General features: G+C 46.6%; 1 protein-coding gene across 1 annotated transcript in view; it reads right to left on the bottom strand.

Moving 5' to 3' along the window:
• The window catches only part of BOP1 (BOP1 ribosomal biogenesis factor), a 200002-nt gene that overhangs the window by 39037 nt on the left and 136071 nt on the right, over window positions 1–24894 (bottom strand). The window contains exons 8-12 of the mRNA XM_068102104.2: window positions 24579–24791; window positions 21516–21677; window positions 3246–3326; window positions 2952–3021; window positions 2646–2778 (exon numbers count right to left, since the gene is read on the bottom strand). Of these exons, the coding sequence (XP_067958205.1) occupies window positions 2646–2778; window positions 2952–3021; window positions 3246–3326; window positions 21516–21677; window positions 24579–24791 (659 nt within the window). The remainder of the gene's footprint in view (window positions 1–2645; window positions 2779–2951; window positions 3022–3245; window positions 3327–21515; window positions 21678–24578; window positions 24792–24894) is intronic.

Raw genomic sequence — 24894 nt, 5'->3', positions numbered from 1 at the left:
AACATGGCACCATCTTCCTGCACATACATGTTTGATACTGCAACATGCCTTGCTTAGATAGTGGTAAGGAAGAGGGTTTCTTATATATCAGGAAAATGTTTTGCAGTATGGAACACATTTATTTCAGAAAGATGGGCAACTTAGGCTAGGTGCTAAAATACTACCTAGGAAAAGCAGTGATGCCCACATCCCCTTAAACAGTAGAATATTTGTGGAAAGGATATGTGTGCACAAATTTGTGGAAAAACTTAGGTTTTAATTTCTAAACACATGTATAATTTTTCTCATGCAGTGAAAAGCCAGAGTAAAGTGAACTAGGAAACATCCCAAGATAATTTGATGACAAAAGCTCAAATGATTAAAAAAACGTTATGGACAGACACACTGTAGCCCAATAGTAAATAAACAAGAAGACATCATGCAGAGCATGATGCTTGCAAAATTCACCCCTCCCCCCAAAAAAAGTTGCCATGGATACATCAAATTCACCATTTCATTGAGATTAAAATTGACGATCTTAATCAAAGCTAGGGTCAATCGGATTAAAATTGACATTATAAGTTTGACCTCGAGTTGACCTTTGACCTCAAAATAGTTTGTTTCCCAATTTAGTGACTCAATATGCAAAGCTGTTCAATTTTCAAGTCAATCGGATGAAAAATGACAATTTTATAAATTTGACCTCAAAATCAATAGGCTTCTCCCTTATGACCGACTATACCATCTGGTGAAGTTTCGTGAAGATCGGTTTAAACTTGTGACCTGTAGGCGACTGACATACAGACAAACAAACAGACAGACAAACAAAGAAGACGTCGTGCAGAGCATGATACTTTCAAAATGCACTCCTCCCCAAAATAAAAAGTTTCCCATGGTTACATCAAATTGTCCATTTCATTAAGATTAAAATTGACGATCTTAATCAAAGCTAGGGTCAATCGGATTAAAATTGGTGTTTTTCAGATGGAAATTGATGATTTTAGAAGTTTGACCTTCTGACCTTAAAATAGTTGGTTTCCCAATTCAGTGAGGCATTGTGCAATTGCTATTTAATTTTCAAGTCAATCGGATAAAAATGGATTTTTCAGATTAAAATTGATGATTTTGGAAGTTTGATCACTCCTTCCCAAAATAAAGTTTGCCATGGTTACATCAAATTGTCCACTTCATTAAGATTAAAATCGACGATCTTAATCAAAGCTAGGGTCAATCGGATTAAAATTGGTGATTTTTCAGATTAAAATTGATGATTTTGGAAGTTTGATCACTCCTTCCCAAAATAAAGTTTGCCATGGTTACATCAAATTGTCCACGTCATTAAGATTAAAATCAACGATCTTAATCAAAGCTAGGGTCAATCGGATTAAAATTGGTGATTTTTCAGATGAAAATTGATGATTTTAGAAGTTTGACCTTGAGTTGGCCTTTTGACCTTAAAATAGTTGGTTTCCCAATTAAGTGATGCACTATGCAGTTGCTGTTTAATTTCCAAATTAATACGATTAAAATGGATTTTTCAGATGGAAATTGATGATTTTGGAAGTTTGACATCGAGTTGACATTTGACCTCAAAAAATTGTTGGTTTCCCTATTCAGTGGCTCTCGGGGCCTGGGCCTTGAACCGAGCAGCGTTACCTGAATAAACCTCTGTGTGGGAACCTGACCTCTTCTTATTATTGGCGTTCAATTGCAAATGCTGTTCAATTTTTAAGTCAATCGGGTGAAAAATGGGAATTTTAGAAATTTGACCTGAAGATGACCTTTGATCTCAAAATCAAAACGCTTCATTATTATGACCAACTCTACCATCTGGTGAAGTTTCGTGAAGATCGGTTTAAAATTGTGACCTGTAGGCGATTGACAGACATACAGACAGACAGACAGAATAACGCACAAGACCAACAAATATACTTGAAAAATCTTCGATTTTGAAAGTAATAAAGAAACACAGACGCAATGTCAAAACCTCGCGCTGTGAAGAGGATGGGCTAGTAATGCCTATTTCTACTCACGGTGACTTGGCCCTTTGACATTTTGGCCTAATTATTAATTAATTGGTCTCCATATTCTCACAACAAGGGTTTGTTGAAAGTTTGATGACACAAGCTCAAATGGTTAAAAAAGCTATGCCCTGGACAGACAGACAAACAGACACAAAGAAGCGATTACAAAAGTCTGTCTCCCACAGATAGGCTAATGACAGCCAATAACTCGAATGGCAATCGGTAGAACGCGTACCTCAGCCAGGCTGAGCAGTGAACAGTTTACGTTTCGTATCCCACTGATACACCGGATCTGCCTCCATACCTTAACCAAAATCGAATCTGTTTGTTCTTGTTACCTACCCTTTTCACTTTAAAAATTCACTTGCAAATTTTTTTTTTTAATCCCTCTAAATAAAAACAATTAATTACTTTAAATATTCTCGTATCTGGAACCGGATCTTCACCAAGAACGAATGAGTTCATCCTTGTCACACACCCAACCTGTCCATCAAATATTGTCCGAATCCATCCATAACGTTTTGAGATGATACCCTGCTCAAAGACAGACAGACTAACTTGGCCGAAAACATAACTTCTATGCTCCTTTGGTGGCGGAGGTAAAACTGACAGTTTAGCAGTTGTCATGGATGTGGGACCTACACAGCACAAGCAACGAGGCAAACTGCAGCGTTTGGGCTCCAAGCGACACTGCGTACAACACCATCAACCGAGACCACTCGCACGCAACGTCCACTGCAAACCTCCCAAAATCGCAATGTGTGGTCATCAGAACCTGCAATATATATAATATACAGTATTACAGTATGCACAGAGTCATGACATGAGTTGAATGTGTCTTGTACCAGTTACTGCTTTATTGCTTATTTCTTCATGTTCCTGCACTTGTACCGCACAATTTACATTCCCGACATTGCTGGTGATCCATTAAGGGAAACAAAGGCCCACCTGATACGAGCCACTGTCCAGTGGGGTCAACACTGATGCTCCGGACCAAGTTTGTGTGGCCCTTGTACACCTGGGGCAAAAATAAAGTCTGTCTCATGAATTTGACCTCCAGTCATAACCAACATAATTATATCATGCAAACTTCAGGCTATTGCTATTGTAATTGCTATTGCTATTGCTTTGTCCCAAGACAATTCATCCATTCGTTTTTGAGTCTTCAAGTGCACCAATGGCAATGCACCTAACTCAACAATCAGCCAACATAAAGAAGTGACTGTAGTTCCAAGGACGTACCATAGACTGCACTGTGGGAAAGGGCTGAAGATCACGAGGCTTTGGCAGCTTGGGGATAAGATCTTCTGGATCAACATTCACCTGGATAGAAATAAATTCTCATTGAATGGCACCAGAGCATTAGGCACATTCACTTTGCATATATCTCCTTGAGCCTTCAAAAGTGAAACAAAAGTCAGATTTAAAAAAAAAAATTTATATACTCTATATATATATATATATATATATATATATATTGTTGCGGATATGGGATTTGGCCTCCATCCATATCCGCTTGTAAATATTCCCCTATTTCCCCAATACTCCCCAACTATCCCCAATCCCCCATTCCCTAGTCCCATTGTCTGTAAACAACACTCTGTAGCCCCGACCTTCCCCTTTTTCCCCCATTAAATGTCGTGCCCAGGTTCACCGCATCTCACGTAGACAACTATAGGACATCTTGCTAGTTATTCTTAGTCTATGTCAGTTAAGGACTCGTTTCCATTAATTCTGACTCTTCGTTGCACCAGAATGTGATTGTATGGCACCAGTAGTAAGTTTAGGACCTCCCAATACCTCCCCACAATCTCATCTCCGCATCCTCCCATCATCTCATGAAACAACAACACCAACAACAACAACAGCGGCGCGGGGAGTGCGCGTCCTCACTCCGGCTTGGTTAGCCGCCATTGACCATGTGCTCCGACGGGGTTACCACACAGGGGCTGACTGTCAGCTCCTCGTCAAGGGCGGAGCCCGGTAACCCCCCCGCACCCAATAAGAAGCGGCGGACCGATTCCATCTGGGGCGGAGCTAACGAGCCGAGGGCGTGTCACTCCCCGCTGGATATACGCAGCCACTTACCGGAGGTGACGTCAGATGCGCCTCAGCTTGGAGAGAAAAGGACGCCACCTCCAGCGCGACGAGACCTCCCCGCATCTTTGGACCGGACCGGGTCGATTCTGCCCCTGAGCCAAGGTGCACCTTGAGCCATCGATTCTGCCCTTCCTTGCCATCAATCCCTGTGTGAGTCAGTCTTGTCCCGTTTGTCTGTGGTCTGTCGGGAATTAAGATAAGACCGTGTATAAGTGCCCACCTTTCTGTGCTGTACCTCTTGTCCGTGTAATCTAAACGTTCTGCATATCCCATATTATATCCTCCTCCGGAGGTCTTGAGAACTGTACCCCTGGTGTCGTGTCATTTAACCCAGCCGTTGTGTCCTTTCCTTCATTGATCTAGCGTAGCGCGATTCGGCCAACGTTCGAGTATAATCGGGTAACTTGTGCGAACACGGCGGCCATTCCGCTCGGCCCAGCATAACATCTTAATAAGTCGTGTCCGTAACAATTGGTTGTCAGGAGTTGGATTCGGACCTGGGACTAAATTCATTTAGCCCAAATTTTGGAACACCAATTGTACTATTAGAGTAACAATTGGTGTCGGGAAGTGGGATCGGTCCCGGAGCGCGTTTCACGCACTCGAAATTATAACGGCGAAATTTGATTGTGTTTTACAAAAAAAAAAAAAAACCCGAATTTTGAAAGTCGCGCTATGGCAAATCAAGACGGCTGGGTTCCGGTAGAGGAGAGTGAGGCAGGGTCGATCCAGGACCAAATTGAGGGACATGAGGAGAGCGAAGCAGTGAGGGTAGCAGGGTCGCAAAATGGCGTCGACGCGCACGAGGTTGCGGGCGCGCAAAATGGCGCCTCGCACATAGCTACGGCGGCCGCACCCGCTGCACAAGTGGGAGGGATGGCCCAAATGCAGGCCCTCATGGAGCAATTTATGATGCAAATGACGGCCCTTATGGAAAAGAATAGTGAGCAATTGGGGGTAATGGGAAACCAAATGGGGGTAATGGGGAACCGGATGGATGCTCAGGGTGAGCGATTGGAGGGCCAAATGGGGGTAATGAGGGACGAAGCGAGGGGTACCGGTGAGGGGTTAGACAATAATTTTAAGGGATTAGACAAGAAATTTGGGAAGTTAGACGACAAATTTGAGGGGTTAGACAACGGGATAAAAAAGGTGAAAAATGGGTTAATGGGGGTAGAAAACAGAATGGCCGCTCAAGAGAATCAAATGGAAGGGATGCAAAAGGGGTTAGAGGGGTTAGAAAACAGTATGGAAGGCAAATTGAGGGACATGAGGGACCAAGCGGAAAGGGAAGTTAAACAAATGGGGCAGCAGATAGAGGGGGTCAGAATGGGGGTAGAAACCAAACTGGATGCTCACAGGGAGGAAATGGAGCAGATGAGGGTGGCATCTGGGCAGGAGATGCAAGTGATGGGAGAAGAGATCAGAAGAGGTGTGAGTGAGGAGGTCGGAGGAGTGCGCGAGGAGGTGAGGCACTGTAAGGAGCACATGGAGAAGGAGGTGAGAAACGGGACTGTAAAGTTACAAGGGGGCATAGAGGACCTGACGCAGGAGGTGGAACAGCTGACGGAGGGACAAAAAGGACTAACGGAGCAGGTTCAAAGGAACACTGCGGTATTAGGAGGGTTAAAAGCGACACAAAACGACATAAAAAACGACTTGATAGCGACGAAGAGGGAATGTCAGATGGTACGTGAGGGACTGACAACGAGGTTGGACGAGGTGATAGAGGTAATGGAGACGAAGGACCGGCAGGTGAGGACGCACATGGAAACGGTCAAGGTAGCCTTAGAGGACGAGCTTGAGGAGACGTACCGGGACATAAAAGAGGTGAAGCAGAAATTAGAAGAAGTGGAAGAAGGGGTGAGCGAAATTAAGAAGCGACGGAGAGAGGATAAGAAAGAGATAAAAGAGGAGGTAAAATAATTGGTCCAAAGTCTGTGTTTGGATCGTGATGATGTGCTCATTAACCGGATGAGGGATTCGCAGGTGATGGAGGAGAAGCGAAGAGGAAGAGGACCCGGTGTAAGTGGTGACCAATATGGTCGTGCGTATGATGCGCCAGGTGATTTAAGAAGCTTGGGGGTCGAGATGGACCCGGGTGTTCGTGAGAGGCCGTTGGTGAAGTGTGCGACAGGTCTGGTGTGCGAAAAAGGAGGTGTGCGAGAAAGTCCGACTCTGGGGTGTGTGAGGAAAAAGTGCGTGCCAAGGAGTGCGGGTGCTGGCGAGAGTGAGTCGGTCGTAGCGCGTGTGCGAGGGAGCACATGGAAGCGCGGTGTGGTAAGTGTTACAGAGGGTGTGACGGGAGAATGTGTGCAAGAGTGTGCGCGAGAAAGGTGTGTGACGGACAGGTGCATGGGGAAAGAGTGCGCTGTCAAAGGCAAGGAAGAATGCACGCCTGTGGTGAGTGTTACAGAGGGTGTGACGGGAGAGTGTGCGCAAGACTGTGCGCGAGAGAGGTGTGTAACGGACGGGTGCATGAGGAAAGAGTGCACTGTCAAGAGTAAGGGTGAGTGCGCTGTCAAGAATGGAGGTGAGAGTAGTGAGAGTGACAAGGAGCGTGAGTTGGTTGTACACCTGGGATGGAAGGATGCACACCTGGAATGGTAGAGCGTGAGTGGGAATGCACGCTGGAATTGGTAGTGAGGCACGTGGTTGGGTGTGCGAGTGAGCGCACACCTGTGGTTGTCACAGAGGAGGTGACCGAGGAGGGGGCGCGAAGAGGTGTGTTGGTGAGGTGTGCGAGCGACGAATGTGTGCCAAGGTGTTCGGTGGTCAGGTGTGTGACCAAGGCTGGGAGTGGAATGAGTGTACCTGGGTGTGTTAGAGAAGGTACGACGAGGAGCATGAAAACGGCTGCATGTATGAGCAAGAAAGGGGTAGCGTATGCATGTAAGCATCCAGGTGAAGCATCGACGATAACCGGGTTAGAAGTTAGAACGACTTATAGCCGAATCGGGCCCTCGGTGCGCGTCGGGCAGCTTCGCGTGCCACGAGGACCAGCGGGGATCCGAACCACGGCGGTTTCGAAAGAACCGCCGTACGCGATCCACGCTGTGCCTCGCTTGGAACGGCCGCGTCCGGGCTCCACTAGGCGGAGCGGGCAGCCCGATAGGGAGGGTCGTCATGGCGACCACTTTCTATTGAGACGTGCCGGCAGGTCGAGATCGGGACATTGGATGGCTCCACGCCGAGGTGGTGAGTGGGATCTCGGCCCGGGTAAGCCCCCGTCCCTGCCACGAATGCGGGACGTATCCAGCCGCTGGCACAAAACAACCCGTATTCATCGCTCGGCTGTACGAAGCCGAGCTTTAAAAGGGAATTGGCGCACCGAGAGGATGTAATAAGTAGACGGGTGATAGTGATAGTGATCGTGATTTGATATGAAATTTATAATAGTGGGTAGAATTGGCAGTAAATGGAAAATTTTTGAATTGGTTGGAATTTGGACGAGCAAAATTTATAGTGAGAGACCCCCGATGTGGTGGGATGGCAACTCTGTCATCCCTCACAAAAGTGGGGGCAAATGCGCAATAGTTTATGGGGTGTATGGCAGTGAAAACTAGCCCGGGTGGGTTAGGTTATATTGATAGGGATCTAGCGAAGATGACATTAGGTAACGTTAAGGTTTAGATAGTGACTGATACCTGTAGTGGGGACGCAGGTAGAGTAGTATGGATGATAATGACGTGGGAGCGCAATAGTTTAAAGGGACGACTGGGAAGCGCAAGTTTCAGAGGGGAGTAGTTAGATGAGATGATGCTGTGTGAGAACTGAACAGGTGTATGGAGCAGTGTATGAGTAGTAAGTGTGTGGATCAGCGCGAATGCGCTTGGGGAGAGAAGGGTGCAGGTGGCACCAGGTGTGAGAGCACAGGTGTGCAAGTAAAGGTGGTGTGGAGAGAGTTGGAGTAAGTGGTACGGAGTGGTGTGCATGGTGCGAAGGTGTGGATGGGGGAAGAGTGGACCCCTTTCACGAGTACCCGGGGCGGGTAGTGTAAGTGTTAGGTAGAGGGTATAGGTAAATTGTGGTTGGATATTGGCATTTGTGGTGCGGTTGCAGAATGGTATTGTGGATGGGTGCATTAGAGTTGTGGAAATGGCTGGGCGTGTAGCCTGTTAGCGTGTGTAGTTGGTTGGGCACTCCACCACTGTGAGGATGTCGGCCAGGTGAGGCCGCAGGTGGGCTCTGGGAGCCGTTAGTGTCAGTGGGGCCCGAGGATCCGGAGGACGGACCCGGGTAGCCCAGTGCCAGAGAGGGCACCGAGTGGGGAGAGCGCCAGAGGGCCTTCCCCAGGTAGTTAGGTTAGGGTAAGGAGCAGGTAAGCTCGGAGGCAACTGCAGTGGTGGAGGTGTGCAGGTGGGTAGACCTGCTGGGAGAGCTACACGTCACAGCCCAGAAATTGTGCGAGGGCACTGGGAGATGAATCGGGGGAGTGAGACCCCAAATTGAAAAGCACCACAGTTTGGTCAATGGGAATTGGTTTTTAGAACCCATAGTGTAAGAGGGCCAATGGTTTGGCAGGGAAAGACCCCGGGTAATGTAAAGTTGTTAAAGTCATTTAGGAAATAGTTAGGATTGATGAACCTGTCGCACCATACGCAGCCACTTGCCTGTGATGATGATGACTCCACACCTGTGTTCCCTTGTTTTGTGTTACAGGAAGTGAGAATTGCTGTTGGATTGGTGAGACGCATCACGACGTGGATGAGACATTGGGGTGGTGCTTTTGGTGCTTGGAAGGGGTGCTCTGCACATTATTAAAGGCCGTAAGGCCACAGAGCACTCGTGGGTTGGTGTATCGATGCTGGCATGCGTGCTCTCTCTATGCATAACATCTGCATGTGTTCCTCCAAAAACAGGTCCTGGATCGTAGTGTAAATATCAGTGTAGTCTTGTGTAAATAATGCTCCCTACCGGCTGTATGTTTAGTTTGAGAATTCTTTCCGCGATTCGGTTATCCTGTGGGTGTGTTTCTGTGAGGAGAAGGGTGCAACGTCGCAGGGGGACATATTTACTCATTTGTGAACATCTGTAAAACTGTCGCACTCAGGGTAGGGTTAATAGTAGAGGGAACTACATCTGAGTGCCACACTAAAGTAGGTAAAGATTTATCGGGTCGGGACGCCCCGAGGTAGAGAAGGGTGCAATGTTGCGGATATGGGATTTGGCCTCCATCCATATCCGCTTGTAAATATTCCCCTATTTCCCCAATACTCCCCAACTATCCCCAATCCCCCATTCCCTAGTCCCATTGTCTGTAAACAACACTCTGTAGCCCCGACCTTCCCCTTTTTCCCCCATTAAATGTCGTGCCCAGGTTCACCGCATCTCACGTAGACAACTATAGGACATCTTGCTAGTTATTTTTAGTCTATGTCAGTTAAGGACTCGTTTCCATTAATTCTGACTCTTCGTTGCACCAGAATGTGATTGTATGGCACCAGTAGTAAGTTTAGGACCTCCCAATACCTCCCCACAATCTCATCTCCGCATCCTCCCATCATCTCATGAAACAACAACACCAACAACAACAACAGCGGCGCGGGGAGTGCGCGTCCTCACTCCGGCTTGGTTAGCCGCCATTGACCATGTGCTCCGACGGGGTTACCACACAGGGGCTGACTGTCAGCTCCTCGTCAAGGGCGGAGCCCGGTAACCCCCCCGCACCCAATAAGAAGCGGCGGACCGATTCCATCTGGGGCGGAGCTAACGAGCCGAGGGCGTGTCACTCCCCGCTGGATATACGCAGCCACTTACCGGAGGTGACGTCAGATGCGCCTCAGCTTGGAGAGAAAAGGACGCCACCTCCAGCGCGACGAGACCTCCCCGCATCTTTGGACCGGACCGGGTCGATTCTGCCCCTGAGCCAAGGTGCACCTTGAGCCATCGATTCTGCCCTTCCTTGCCATCAATCCCTGTGTGAGTCAGTCTTGTCCCGTTTGTCTGTGGTCTGTCGGGAATTAGATAAGACCGTGTATAAGTGCCCACCTTTCTGTGCTGTACCTCTTGTCCGTGTAATCTAAACGTTCTGCATATCCCATATTATATCCTCCTCCGGAGGTCTTGAGAACTGTACGCCTGGTGTCGTGTCATTTAACCCAGCCGTTGTGTCCTTTCCTTCATTGATCTAGCGTAGCGCGATTCGGCCAACGTTCGAGTATAATCGGGTAACTTGTGCGAACACGGCGGCCATTCCGCTCGGCCCAGCATAACATCTTAATAAGTCGTGTCCTTAACAATATATACATATATATATATACATATATATATATATATATATTGTTGCGGAAATGAGGATTGTGTTTTTTTATTGTGTTGTATTGTATGGTAAATTGTTGTGTAATATTGCTTGATTCTGGCCCCTCCTGCCTCCAGTGTTGTGTAAAGATCAAAGGGCATTCCGGTAGTTAATTCCATAAAGCATACACGTCAGCCAATCATAGAATACCCCTGTTCGATAGTTATATCTTTATTATGTGTATCAGGGTAAGGCCTTGTCTTCCATTAAAATGACACTCCATTGCACCAAGTGAAAGAAGAGTAGATCCCCTTTCATTCCCATTCCCAAAAACCGCAATTGCCAACTGTTCCCTCCGCGACTCCATTCACCACGAGGTAGACTCGGAGAAGAAGGGCGTGTCTCCACCTCGTCATAGAGGGGAGGAGTGAGCCAGCCCCGAACAACCAACCAAGCACGAGGGGTTTGGTTTGAGAGGGCGGAGGAAGAGCGATCGAGGAGGTTCGCGAAGGTTGAGGGGCGGGGCCTATATAACCCGCCGCGGGACGCTCCCCAAGGAGATGAGTTCTGAGTTCTGCAAAGAGACGAGCTTCAGAGAGAAGTGCGCAAGGAGTAAAGAGAAGCGCGGGGAAGCCTTGAGAGAAGTGCACGACGTCACCCTGCTCACTCCCAGCCTGACGAGGCCCGGTTTGCTGTGCGCCCTGCAAAGCCTTCCAGCTTGTGGTCCGAGCTGAACCTTCCTCCCGGTCCAGCCAATCGTTCCGGCCTCCATTCCCCATTCATGTGAGTCCGTCTCTGTTTGTTCTGTCAAGGGTATAAGTTAAGCCTGTTTAGATAAGCTAGTAATTTTCACTGTGTCACCTGCTTTTTCCATGTTCCCTGTAAATAACTTTGACTGCTCCTTTTGCTTGTGTGTGTAAATAATAAATCCCGTTACTCTTCTGTACGTCTTCTTCTTCCTCTTTACATTCAGTCGCTTTAGAGGTTTCCAAATTGAATATCTGTGGCACGATCTGGCCAACGTTCGGGGGATCGGGTGAATCGGGGAAACTGTTCGGCCGCGGTGCCTCCGCTCGGCAAACAACATCCTTATCCACGGACCGTAACAATATATATATATATATATATATATATATATATATATATATATATATATATATATATATATATATATATATATATATATATATACACACATACAGTCACGTGAAAAAGTAAGTACACCCCATGTAAAGTTTTGACCTTTTCAACATATTTCAACATACAGCTATTTGATCTTCATTTCAACAATATTGATCGATAAAGGTGATATAATATAACAAATATCATGAAACATTTACATTTTGTAGTCCATTGTATAATTTAAATAAACATAAATGCAAATTTCGTATGTGGAAAAAGTAAGTACATCCTTGGCTCTAATAGGTGGTATTGCCCCCTTTGGCAGAAACAACCTCAAGTTGGCGTTTCTTATAACTGTCTACCAGTCTCTGACATCGACAGGGAGAAATTTTTGCCCACTCCTCCAAGCCTCTCCTCAGTGAAAGACACATGAAAGCCCGCTTGGAGTTTGCAAAAAAGCACCTAAAGGACTCTCAGACTGTGAGAAACAAGACTCTGTGGGTCTGATGAAACCAAGATTGAACTGTTTGGCTTCCGTCTGGCCACTCTGCCATAAACCCAGATTGGTGGAGTGTTGCAGTGATTGTTGTCCTTCTGGAAGTCTATCCCATCTCCACACAGGCTCTCTGGAGCTCAGCCAGTGACCATCGGGTTCTTGTTCACCTCTCTAAGAAAGGCCCTTCTCCCCCGATTGCTCAGATTGGCCGGGCTGCCAGCTCTAGGAAGAGTCCTGGTTGTTCCATACTTCTTCCATTTAAGAATTATGGAGGCCACTGTGCTCTTGGGAACCTTCAATGCAGCATAATTTTTTTTGTAGGCTTCCCCAGATCCGTGCCTCGGCACAATCCTGACTCTGAGCTCTGCAGGCTTCGACCTCATGGCTTGGTTTTTGCTCTGATATGCATTGTCAGCTGTGAGACCTTATATAGACAGGTGTGTGCCTTTCCAAATCATGTCCAATCAATTGAATTTACCACAGGTGGACTCCAATCAAGGTGTAGAAACATCTCAAAGATGATCAAGAGAAATGGGAGGCACCTGAGCTAAATTTAAAGTGTCATAACAAAGGGTCTGAATACTTATGTGAATGTGATATTTCAGTTTTTTCTTTTTAATAAATTTGCAAAACATTCTAAAATCCTGTTTTCTCTTTGTCATTATGGGGTATTGAGTGTAGATTGATGAGGGAAAAAATGAATTTAAACTATTTCAGCATAAGGCTGCAACAAAACAAAATGTGAAAAAAGTGAAGGGGTCTGAATAATTTCTGAATGCACTGTACATACAAACACTGTTCTAGACGGCATTGCCCTATCGGCTACGCCATAAAAATTGATATGGTACATGATGTTGTTGTGATTTTTTTTAAGTTTCACGGTGTGGTATGGTTAAGCTGGTTAAGCACTTTTACTCAACTGTAGGCACACTTCTTCAATCAATCGGAAATGGTACCTGGTGTTGTCATCGTTTTTTTTTGTTTCCGAGTACGGTATGGGTAAGCAAGGAGGTTGGCCTCTCAAGGAGGTTGGCGGCAGGATTTGCATTCTGGCCGCCGTAAAAACACCTCATTCCGTAGCACACACAGAGGTGGTGTGTCGGGATGGTGCTGAGGAATCGTCCACGGACGCAGCGACGTGCTTTATCCAACGTACACTCCTATATATATATATATATATATATATATATATATATACATATATATATATATATATATATATATATATATATATATATATATATATATATATATATATATATATAATTATATATATTGTTGCGAATATGGAATTTGGCCTCCATATCCGCTTGTAAATATTCCCCTATTTCCCCAATACTCCCCAACTATCCCCAATCCCCCATTCCCTAGTCCCATTGTCTGTAAACAACACTCTGTAGAACCGACCTTCCCCTTTTTCCCCCATTAAATGTCGTGCCCAGGTCCACCGCATCTCACGTAGACAACTTTCGGACATCTTGCTAGTTATTCTTAGTCTATGTCAGTTAAGGACTCGTTTCCATTAATTCTGACTCTTCGTTGCACCAGAATGTGATTATATGGCACCAGTAGTGAGTTTAGGACCTTCCCATACCTCCTCCCATCTTCTTCCCCAAACAACAACAACAACAACAACTACAACAACAGAGGGGCGCGGCGCGGCGAGGGGGGGAGTGTGCGTCCTCACACCGGCTCGGTTAGCCGCCATGACCATGCGCTCCACGGGGTTACCACAAAGGGGCTGGCTGTCAGCTCCTCGTCAAGGGCGGAGCCGGTAACCCCCCCGCACGCACCCAATGAGAAGCGACGTGCCGATTCCATCTGGGGCGGAGCTAACGAGCCGAGGGCGTGTCACTCCCCGCCGGATATACGCGGCGACTTACCGGATGTGACGTCAGATGCGCCCCGAGCTTGAGAAGACAAGAGAGCCACCTCCGAGCGCTGAGAGACCTCCTGCATCTTTTGGGCCGCGCTATCCTGTCCCTGAGCACAAGGTGCACCTTGTGCTGGCCATCGAATACCCGCTTTCCTTGCCATCAATCCCCGTGTGAGTCAGTTTTTGTCCTGTTTATCTGTGGTCTGTCGGGAATAATATAAGTGTGTCTAAGTGCCTGTCTTTCTATGATGTCCCTCTTGTAGTTGTAATCTAACCTTCCGCCTTAATATAACCTCCTCCGGAGGTCTTGAGAACTGAACCCTTGGTGTCGTGTCATTTTAATCCAGCCGTGTGTCTTTTCCTTCATTGATCTAGCGTAGCGCGATTAGTCAACGTTCGGGTATAATCGGGTAACTTGTGCAGACGTGGTCATACCAAACCGCTCGGTAAATAACATCTAAGCCGCGTCTGTAACAATATATATATACATATATATATATATATATATATATATATATATATATATATATATATATATATATATATATATATATATATATACATATATATATATACATATATATATATATATATATATACATATATATATATATATATATATATATATATATATATATAGATATATATATATATTGTGAGAAACCACCGGTGAAACCACCTGTTCTCACCCAGATTTGGTGCCCCGCCCACCGCGTGACGTGGCCTCCTTGGAGCCTCACGCGATCGGGAGGCGATTCGGCACGCGATTGGTGGAGGGTCAGAGAGCGCGGTGGCCATCTTGTGCAACGGACGCGGCTCGAGGGCTCCGAGTGGAAAATCTCAAAAGGGCTTTCCTTGAATCCTCACGACAGCCGAGTTGGGCTGGTCGATTACAGTTCGGTATTTTACGAGCGAGTAACTCCGGAAGAGAACGAGTGATTCCCGGATCTCGTAGATTGGAACCGCGAGTGATTGCCTGCTTCGTGTTGGAGCTGCTGGCCGACCGTTCCTGCCGGCCTTGTGCGGTGAAGTCCATCCTGTTACCCTCCGAGTCCCGGAGATCGTCGATTGGAGCCGCGATTGATCTTACCTGCGTCCTGTTTGGAGCGTCTGTTGCCGACAGTTCCTGCAGGCTTTGTGCAGTTTATTCCATTTTGTTACCTTTCATGGTTTTGTGATCGAGCCAATAAAGCATCGTGCCTTACCCCTAGAAGGCCGATTAAAACACAATTGTGTTTATTGAGTTCTCTCTGTCCACTCCGTGGACTACTTGAAGCCCGGACATTAACGTCCGTATTCCGTGCTGGGAACCATTTCACAGCCGGGATCGCGACAAATGGGTTGCTCGTCCTAGGATCTTTCAAGTGAGAGACATTCGAATTGAGACGGGAATTCGGCATCTGCATCTTCTCTGCATCTTCTCACCAGCGGACGCCGTCTTGGAGGAACTTTCTCGCCGTAGGACGCTGTCTTGGGTGGTGCTTCACTGCAGAATAAGTGAGCCTCGGATCCCTCCAAACAACCGACAAAAAAAAAAAAAACGTGAGTATTTGTACGTGGTATTTTTCTCATTGGCAATTTGATGTGCGGTGGTGATATTGTGTAGTTCGTGTCGTATTTCCCCAACAGAGCGTTGTGTTTGAGCGTTGTGTTTTGTGCCTTGTCTTATGATAACTCGTAGCCAAGCTATGTCGACCAGAGAAGTGAGAGTTCAACCTGATCATGTTGACAGTCGCGTGGGTGGCGATGCGAGCGACGCAATCAGCCTTGACCCAGTCACTAAACCCGATATGTTAGGAAGCGATTCCATCATGACTAAATGCATGCGTTCGCCCTTCTGGACCGGGCTGACTCCGGTTCAACAACTTGACATGTATAAATGGGAGAATGACAGGGCAGAGGCAGAGCGTGCGGCAGCAGAGAGAGAGCGTGCTGCGGCAGCAGAGAGAGAGCATGCGGCAGCAGAGAGAGAGCGTGAGAGAGAGAGAGAGCGTGCGGCAGCAGCAGAGGCAGCAGCAGAAGCTGAACACGTCAGAGAGCATGAGTTGCGAATGTTGACTGAACGACCGCGGGCAGAGGGGTCTGCTGCAAGAGTCCCGGAAACTGTTCATGTTCGTTTGCCGGACTGGACGGGAGACACGAAGCCAGAAGCGTATCTGGAGATGGCGGAGAAGTTGTTGGCTGCCGGTGGCATTGATGAGAGCTTGTGGGTCGGCCATCTTGTGAGCCATCTATCTGAGAAGGCGAGGGAGGTATATGCGAGGATGGCAACCGAGGACGCAAACAAATACAGGGCATTGAAGGCCGAGATTTTGAACGCCTATGCGGTGTCCGCATGTATTTATAGGAGAAATTTTTTCAGCTGGACTCGTGAGTCCAGTCAAACCTATGAGGAACATTCGCGGGCCTTGTTGGAACAGCTGCAGAGATGGTTCAAGGGGAGCAAGGTTGAGTTACCTCAAGCGGTTGCGGAACTCCTGGTGCGTTACCGTATCGATCAACAGCTTCCGCTTGACTTAGCATTGTTTCTTGTCGACAAAGACACTGTTTCCTTGGCAGACTGCGTCAACCTTATTGATAAACATGTTTTGGCGTGCAAAATGCTGCAAGTCACGCAGTCGCGTCGTAAGACGGAGGAGTCTGCGATCAAGACCGCCCCCCGTCTGCCCGGCGGCTGGATCGAGGGGAGGGGTTCTCCGATGCCCTCCACTGGTGGCGGTCGCGAGCCGCAGACCAGGGCAGGGCCCTGGTGCGATTTCTGCAAACGCGTGGGGCACGGTGAAAACCGCTGCTTCTCTAATCCCGCTAGTCCGGCCTACCGAGGCAACCCTCCTGTTAAGTCGGAGGGAGATCAGTGGAGCTCATCCGCCGGGCCCTCGCACACGACGGTGGCATCGGTGACCGAGGTCACTGCCACCGAGGCTAATTCCATTCATCCACTGTACCAGGATTATTCAGGGACAGCCTTAGTGGGTGGCCCTGATTCGATGCTGAAGTTTGAGGCCCAATACCTTCGGGATACTGGGGCGACACGGTGTGTTCTCCGGGCGGGGGTAGTTCCGGCCTCTCAGATGCGTTATACCGGCGAGTATACCCTCCTTCGGGGCATTGACCGGGTTCTTGGCCGGTATCCCCTTGCCCTCCTCGAGGTCCGGAGTGACATTTTTAAGGGTCCAGTGACCTGTGTGGTGGTACCCTACTACCCGATACCCGGGGTCTCCTTGCTGATTGGCAATGATGCCATGGCCAGGGAGGAGTCATTGACTCTGACCTGTGGGGGGGTCACTAGATCCCAGAGTAAACAGGCGGAGAGAGTGGCGGAGTCAGACATATCTTCACTCTGGCCCGAGGAGCCTAGCGCCTCGACTCCAGTTCCCGACGGTGACGTGGCGTCAGCTGAAGTCCACCCGAGCCTCCCGTCAAGCCACCCTCAGGTGCCGTGCTCCTCAGGGACCGCTCCCGCCATGTCGCGATTCAGCAGGAACGCTAATGCTAAGGTATATGTGGGAAACCTGGGCAATGGAGCAGCGAAAGCCGAGCTAGGGAGGGTCTTCGAACATTACGGACCACTCCGCAACGTATGGGTTGCTCGAAACCCACCTGGATTTGCAGTTGTTGAGTTTGAAGAGCCACGAGATGCTGAAGATTCGGTCAGAGCCCTTGATGGAAGGTTAATTTGCGGATCGCGTGTGTGCGTCGAGATGTCGAATGGCATGTCGCGGCGGCCTCGTTTCAGACGCCCTTTGGTCCGCAGGCCTTTCGACCCGAACGATCGATGTTACCAGTGCGGTGAAAGGGGTCATTACGCATATGACTGTTGTTCTCGACACCGGAGGAGTACCCGCCGCTCTAGGTCTCGGCCCGTTTCCTTCCTGTCAACGCTTCCCCCAACTTGAGTTTGGCCCCCTTGCCTCTCTATTGTGCTTTGTGTGAAGTGTAACTCTTGTAGGGTAGATATTAATGTGGTGTATGGTGTTAAAATTTGTGTGTAAAAAAAAAAAAAAAAACCAAACTGGTTCATTGTTAACCTGTTAATGCCTGTTAATTGCCTGTGCGTTAATAATTGCGTTATTGTTGCGCTATTGCGTTGCGTTGTATTGTTGCGTTGTTGCGTTATTGTTGTTAATAAGTGTTAATAATTGTTAATTGCGTTAATTGCCTGTTAGCGATTACCGCCATCATCTTGCCATGTGATTTGCACCTACTACAAATACTGGTTTTAAAAACGCCGTCTATTCGACGGGGTTTTTACTTAGGGGGGGAGGACTGTGAGAAACCACCGGTGAAACCACCTGTTCTCACCCAGATTTGGTGCCCCGCCCACCGCGTGACGTGGCCTCCTTGGAGCCTCACGCGATCGGGAGGCGATTCGGCACGCGATTGGTGGAGGGTCAGAGAGCGCGGTGGCCATCTTGTGCAACGGACGCGGCTCGAGGGCTCCGAGTGGAAAATCTCAAAAGGGCTTTCCTTGAATCCTCACGACAGCCGAGTTGGGCTGGTCGATTACAGTTCGGTATTTTACGAGCGAGTAACTCCGGAAGAGAACGAGTGATTCCCGGATCTCGTAGATTGGAACCGCGAGTGATTGCCTGCTTCGTGTTGGAGCTGCTGGCCGACCGTTCCTGCCGGCCTTGTGCGGTGAAGTCCATCCTGTTACCCTCCGAGTCCCGGAGATCGTCGATTGGAGCCGCGATTGATCTTACCTGCGTCCTGTTTGGAGCGTCTGTTGCCGACAGTTCCTGCAGGCTTTGTGCAGTTTATTCCATTTTGTTACCTTTCATGGTTTTGTGATCGAGCCAATAAAGCATCGTGCCTTACCCCTAGAAGGCCGATTAAAACACAATTGTGTTTATTGAGTTCTCTCTGTCCACTCCGTGGACTACTTGAAGCCCGGACATTAACGTCCGTATTCCGTGCTGGGAACCATTTCACAGCCGGGATCGCGACAATATATATATATATATATATATATATATACATATATATATAGATATATATACATATATATATATATATATATATATACATATATATATATATATATATACATATATATATATATATATATACATATATATATATATATATATATATATATATATATATATATATATATATATATATATATATATATATATATGTATATATATGTATATGTATGCATCTTGGGGTCTGCTCTCGGGCTGAACTTGCTGGGGCGGCCTGGCCTGAACAAGTTGGCAGTTGTTTGGAATCTTCTCCACTTGTAGATGATCTTCTGGACAGTCAAATGATTGATTTCAAATTGTTTGGAGATCTTTTAAATCCCTTCCCAGACTCGTAGGCATCTATAACCTTCTTTCTGAAGGCCTCAGAGAGCTCTTTTGATCTAGGCATGGTGACGCCACACACTATATATGTATATATATATATTGCTACGGTTCTGAGATTTGCACATATGACATCATTAAAGGTTAAAGGTTTGCCCCCCCCCCCCCATAGTTAGTCCACAAGCAACACGTAGGCCCACTTAGAGTATTAGTTATGTCATAGTATGTGTAAGAGTAGGCCATTTCCCTAGTAATATCTGCGTTGTGTAAAGAAATGAGCTTAGGTCCTTTCATCTTTGCGCCACCCCCCAATTACATCAGTGGGCATAATGGATCCCGTGCCCCATTTGGCATCCCTCAAGTTTGTTACGCTTTGGCTACCCGCAATTTGTTACGCTTTGGCTGCCAGCAGCGTTCGCTGCCCTTTGTTGGCTCGAAACTAGCCAAGTGACACGAGGTAGGCCTGAGAAGAGGGAGGAGCGCGAGGTCGGGGTGTGGCATAGTCGAGGAGCACGTCAGAGGCGATGACGGTAAGGGCTCCCACCCAACCAGGGCTCGGAGGGCATGGCGTGATAGGGCGTGGTGAAGAACGTCTGGTGAGTTCCAGAGTGTTCCACGGGCGTGGCAATAAAACCCTTTGCGCGAGGCCCCCACCTCAGTTATGAGAAGGGAGAGGCAGGCGCTCGAGTCGAGGACTTATGAGAGAGGACTTGTTTGGAGAGCACTGATGAGGATTGGTTGTTGGAGAACTCACGAGGATGCGCGTGCACACGACAGTATCGAGGACTTGGAAGCGCATTGTGACCGTATATTGAACTATTACATACGCAGCCATGCGAGTGATTAACCGCCAAAGCCAGCCCTACCGTTCGCCCTGTAATAATCCCGTGCGCACCAACGACACGTGGAGAGCTCCTGGCCGCTGTATTCATCTTCTTCGCGGTGCGAGTTGGGGACCGGAGAGTGAGCTGCCTGGATGCCATTCCTGGACGTGCTGATTTTCGTCTGCAAACCCCGTGTGAGTGTGTCTGAGTGTGAACGGGCCCGTTTGTCCAGGGGATAAGTATAAGACTGCTTAAGGACTGCACTGTGTCTTCTTCTGCTGAACCATTGTACATTGTGTAAATAAATCTTGTCATTCCTTTTCTTCCAAATTCGACCGTTTCTGTGATTTCCATCATTGGGTAAGCGTGGCACGATTACGAAGCGCTTGGATCGGGTCTAGTAATTGATAACGGCTCGGGTCACGGGTTCGCTACCGCTCGGCGTATCCACCAACACCCGTGATTCGGGCGGGGCTTGTTTCCTCGTTTCTGGGCGGCGCGAGTACTTAGGTATTAGTGATTAGTCCTACGACCCTACTTCGCGCTGTCAGGGAAGGACGTCATAGGTCCCGGATCCCGTCAGCTAGTCAAAGACAAGGGGACTAATCCCTCCTTGGTAAGGGGAAAAGGCCGGCGCTGAGATCCGCAACAGTGTGTGTGTGTGTGTGTGTGTGTGTGTGTGTGTGTGTGTGTGTGTGTGTGTGTGTGTGTGTGTGTGTGTGTGTGCGCAGCACCTATCGAAAGTCTACATCCCCTTTCAATATTTTCACCTTTTGTTGACATAGCCTGGAATTAAATTGCATTAAAATAGGCTTTTTCCACCTATATTTACACATTGGAAGATCCAACTCCATCCATCCATCCATCCCCAACTTCCATGTGAAAAACAAATTCTACATATTTCAGAAAAATCATTAAAAATACAAAACTAGATTATCTGGGTTGGATAGAATACTAGAATATACAAAACTAGATTATCTTATCTTGGTTGGAACATGGCTGCCTCTTCAGAAATTATTGGAAAATGCACTGAAAATGCATTTGCTGTTTAATGATGCCTTATTTAATACAAAGATGAAAAGTGAAAAGTTTGATGATGATCAGATACACTGCTTTCTTAAGATTTGACTTGCTTCGTTTTACGCATTAAAATAATTCACTATGCAAGTTCCAATCACTACCAAACCTCAGCAAAAAGTGAAGGTAGACTGAGGATGAAATCAACAAGACATTGATTGGGGTCGGCTGACCGCCATGGCAAATGGGAAGAGTTTGATGTGAGGAAAGGAGCAAAAGAGATATTTTGGTTCGATGAAGAGTTAACCACTGAGACGTCAGCTTCTCACTGCTTCTCATGGTGGATAGCATACCTTAATCAGCCTGTTTATTTCATGCATTGTTCTACCTGTCCGCCAACACAGATCAATACAAGCCTTCAAGAGCAAGACTAGTTCTTCATTCTATGAAGGCATACCATGCTTTGGGCAAGATGGAATGCATTAACTACAGTAGAATGAACGAGAAAAAAAGAGAGTTGAGCTGACCCGTAGTTTTCGTTGCCTTGGGCACAGGTAGAGGTCGAGACATCGTTCAAATCGCTCCTGGACAAAACGAGCATAGGCTGGCACAGAACGTAGGTTTTTGAACTTCCCTGGCAGAAAGTTGAGCTTGCGCTCTTGGGGCTCCTGTGCATCCCAAGCAAGTTTCTACAAGAAAACAGCAACACAAGGAATAAGATGACAAAATATAGTTCATGATGGCTCTTTCTGAAACAAACAATGTTTCCAAGCCCTGTATAAATAAAACGAATTTAAAAGATATATTAAATGACCCCTCTCTTCGGATTTTGTTTCAGCTCATGTTCTGCCCTCTTGGGTTGGTTAAAGTGTTCAGAATAGTATTAATCAGTGGCATTGGCTAAATTAATCTCTTCACAACACTCGACTCCAACCTCAATCCCACCCCCTCCCCTTTTAATTCCACTATAATTATTGTACAACCAAGGATGCACAAAGAAAATTCGAGTTTTTCATTAAATAAGAAAAACGGCTTACACAGTTTCCACTTAAACATGTTCTTCTGATTGTAAAAAAAATGCAGAACTGGGATCCATTAATATGATTAATAGTGAGTATTAAAATAAATAAAGTCGACTTGTGACTGGACATTGCAATTTGAAATGATGTTGGTATCAGTTCATTCATAACCTGGAGGGAGGCCTGAGAGCTTGCCAACAGGTGACATTTTTAATCTCACATTCCGCTTTCCTTGGTTTATTGTGCACCAACATCAGCCACTGCACTAAAAACTAGAACAGCACTCGGCAGAGTGCATACCTCCTCCAGGCTGAACAGTCTGTTTTGTATCCCAATGATAGGCCGGATCTGGATTCGGACCTGAATCAAAATCTAATCGGCTTGTTCTTGTCACTTACCCAACTCATCCACCAAGTTGTCATGTCGTCCATAACTTTTTGAAATATCATGCTATGTGTAGTTTTTGGCCCTATCACTCAATGGTGAAGAATCCAGATTCTGATCTTCGCCAAAATCAAATTGATTCTTCCTCGTCACACAAGTCCTGTGTCTAGGATCCTGGGTCCTTCTCCAGTCCTTCTCTGCACATTAGAAAGCCTGGTGTTGGGCTAGCGGCTAGGGTGCCAGCTTAGGATCCTAGGATCCTGGGTTCGAATCCCGGTCGATCGCTGAATTAACGCCAGGGGGGTTGACTCAGCCTGTCATCCTTCCGAGGTCGGCAAATTGAGTACCAGTTCACTGGTAATTCCCTGTTTGTCGTAAAAAGGCGACAAAAAGGGTTGGCGGCAGGAAGGGCATCCGGCCGTAAAACATTGCTTCAAAAAGGGGACCAAAAAACAACAACAACCACGGTCCCGAAAAAGGCCAACCCCCGCTTGCGGGGAAAATGGCCTCCAAAGGTGGTTTTTGTCACACACCCAAGCTGTTTACCAAGTTTCGTACTAATCCGACAACAACTTTGAGATATCGTGCTGTATATCATTTTTTGCCCGTGCTATATATCGTATTTGTTGTGCTATATATCGTTTGCGTCTCTCAATGTTGAAGAATCACTTCAAAAATTCTCAGATCAAGATCCGTATCCAGACCTTCACAAAAAAAATCTCATAATTTTGTCCCACTCAAAGAAAATCTCATTTGAGATATCAGGCTATTTGTTGGTTTTTGCCCCATCACTCAATGGTGAAGAATCACTTCAAAAATTAAATAATTCTCACATCTGAATCCATATTCAGTTGTTCACCAAAATCGAATCAATTATTCCTTGTCACATACAGAACCTCTCCACCAAATTTCGGCCAAAACCGTCCACAACGTTTTGGGATATCCTGTTCACAGACAAACCGACAGACAAAAAAACAAGAAAGACGTGCAGAGCATGATATGCACTTGCAAAATCACCCCCACCCCTGCAAAAAGTTGTCATGGATACATCAAATTGTCCATTTCATTAAGATTAAAATTGAGGTCAAATTGATGAAAATTGCTGATTTTAAAAGTTTGACCTTGAGTTGACCTTTGACCTCAAAAATACTTGCTTTCCCAATTCAGTGATGCACTATGTAATTGCTGTTTAATTTTCAAGTCAATCAGATGAAAAATGACAATTTTAGAAATTTGACCTCAAGATGACTTTTGACATTTGACCTCAAAATCAATAGGTTTCTCAGTTGTGACTACCTCAACAACTTGGTAAAGTTTCATGATGATCGGTTTGGAATTGTGACCTGTAGGCGATTGACACAGTCAAACAAACAGACAGAATAACAAAGTCGACCGACCAATATACTTGGAAAAATCTTCGATTTTGCAAATAGAAAAAACAGACAGGGGTGAAAACATAACCTCCATCCACCTACGGTGGCAGAGGTAATGAAAGTTCACGCTTGGCACCCATTCCAAATGATCACCTCAACTCGACAGTCATTCCAAGTTAACTGTTTTAACAAAAAAATAACATATTATCCAGATGATGTGGCCCAGTAGCTTGCTCAATATGGTGATGTGGTCATTCACCACCTCAACACTTTTCGGCAGAGGACAGACAAGGAAACTTCCAGAATACTCTGAAGGTTACTGGACATGGTTTCTTATACTGGACATGCCATCTAGTAAAACATGCCTGACGTGGAGTTTCTAGATAGCCAATTGTAGGCCATAGATTTTGCTTCCCAAGGGGTCTGGGAGAGGCAATTCTTCCCATGGCTTAACCAACAAAAACAGAGGGAAAGAGAGAAAGGAAGAAAGAGAGGGAGGGAAGGAGAGGAGAGATGGGAAAATGGAAGGAGATGGAGCGAGAGAGGGTAGACTAAAGAGGCAAAATGAGGTTGAGCTACTGATATGAAGAGTTCTTTGAACAAAATCAGAAACTCCCATAAAACAGGTTATGAATTATGATTTCTCTGCACATTAGAAAGCAATTAACTGAAGTTAAAGGGAACATGAACGTGCGAGTGATTTATATCTTAACTATCGATTACTCTACCTTTATTAAGGTTGCTATGTCTAACAAACATTGGCCTGGTCATGTTCCAAATCATGGAGAACGAGTCACCAGAAAGCAAAACAAACCTCCTCTTCAGTGAGCAGATACTCGGGTGGAGGGTTGTAGGATTCAGCATTGCCAGGAAGAGGGACTCGTGGAGCCGGAACATGCATCCCGTGACGACCCATTATTGCCTGAGGATTCTCGCTGGCCCAGAGATTGTAGTAGCGTGGCGTATTATCACGAGGTAGACGGGGCTTGATCCAGCCCATCTTGATGGCGTGCACGAGCTTGGAAACCTGCATTAGGAAGCAAATGTATTCATCTAAATAGGAGAGTACCTTCTATTTTTCAATAGTTAAACAGCACTGCATAGAAAGACAATGGAACAGTTAAATAATC

This window comes from Myxine glutinosa, chromosome 10, assembly GCF_964187855.1.
Source record: "Myxine glutinosa chromosome 10, kmMyxGlut1.1, whole genome shotgun sequence".
Lineage (NCBI taxonomy): Eukaryota > Metazoa > Chordata > Myxini > Myxiniformes > Myxinidae > Myxine > Myxine glutinosa.
This window is presented reverse-complemented; position numbering and strand designations above follow the sequence as displayed.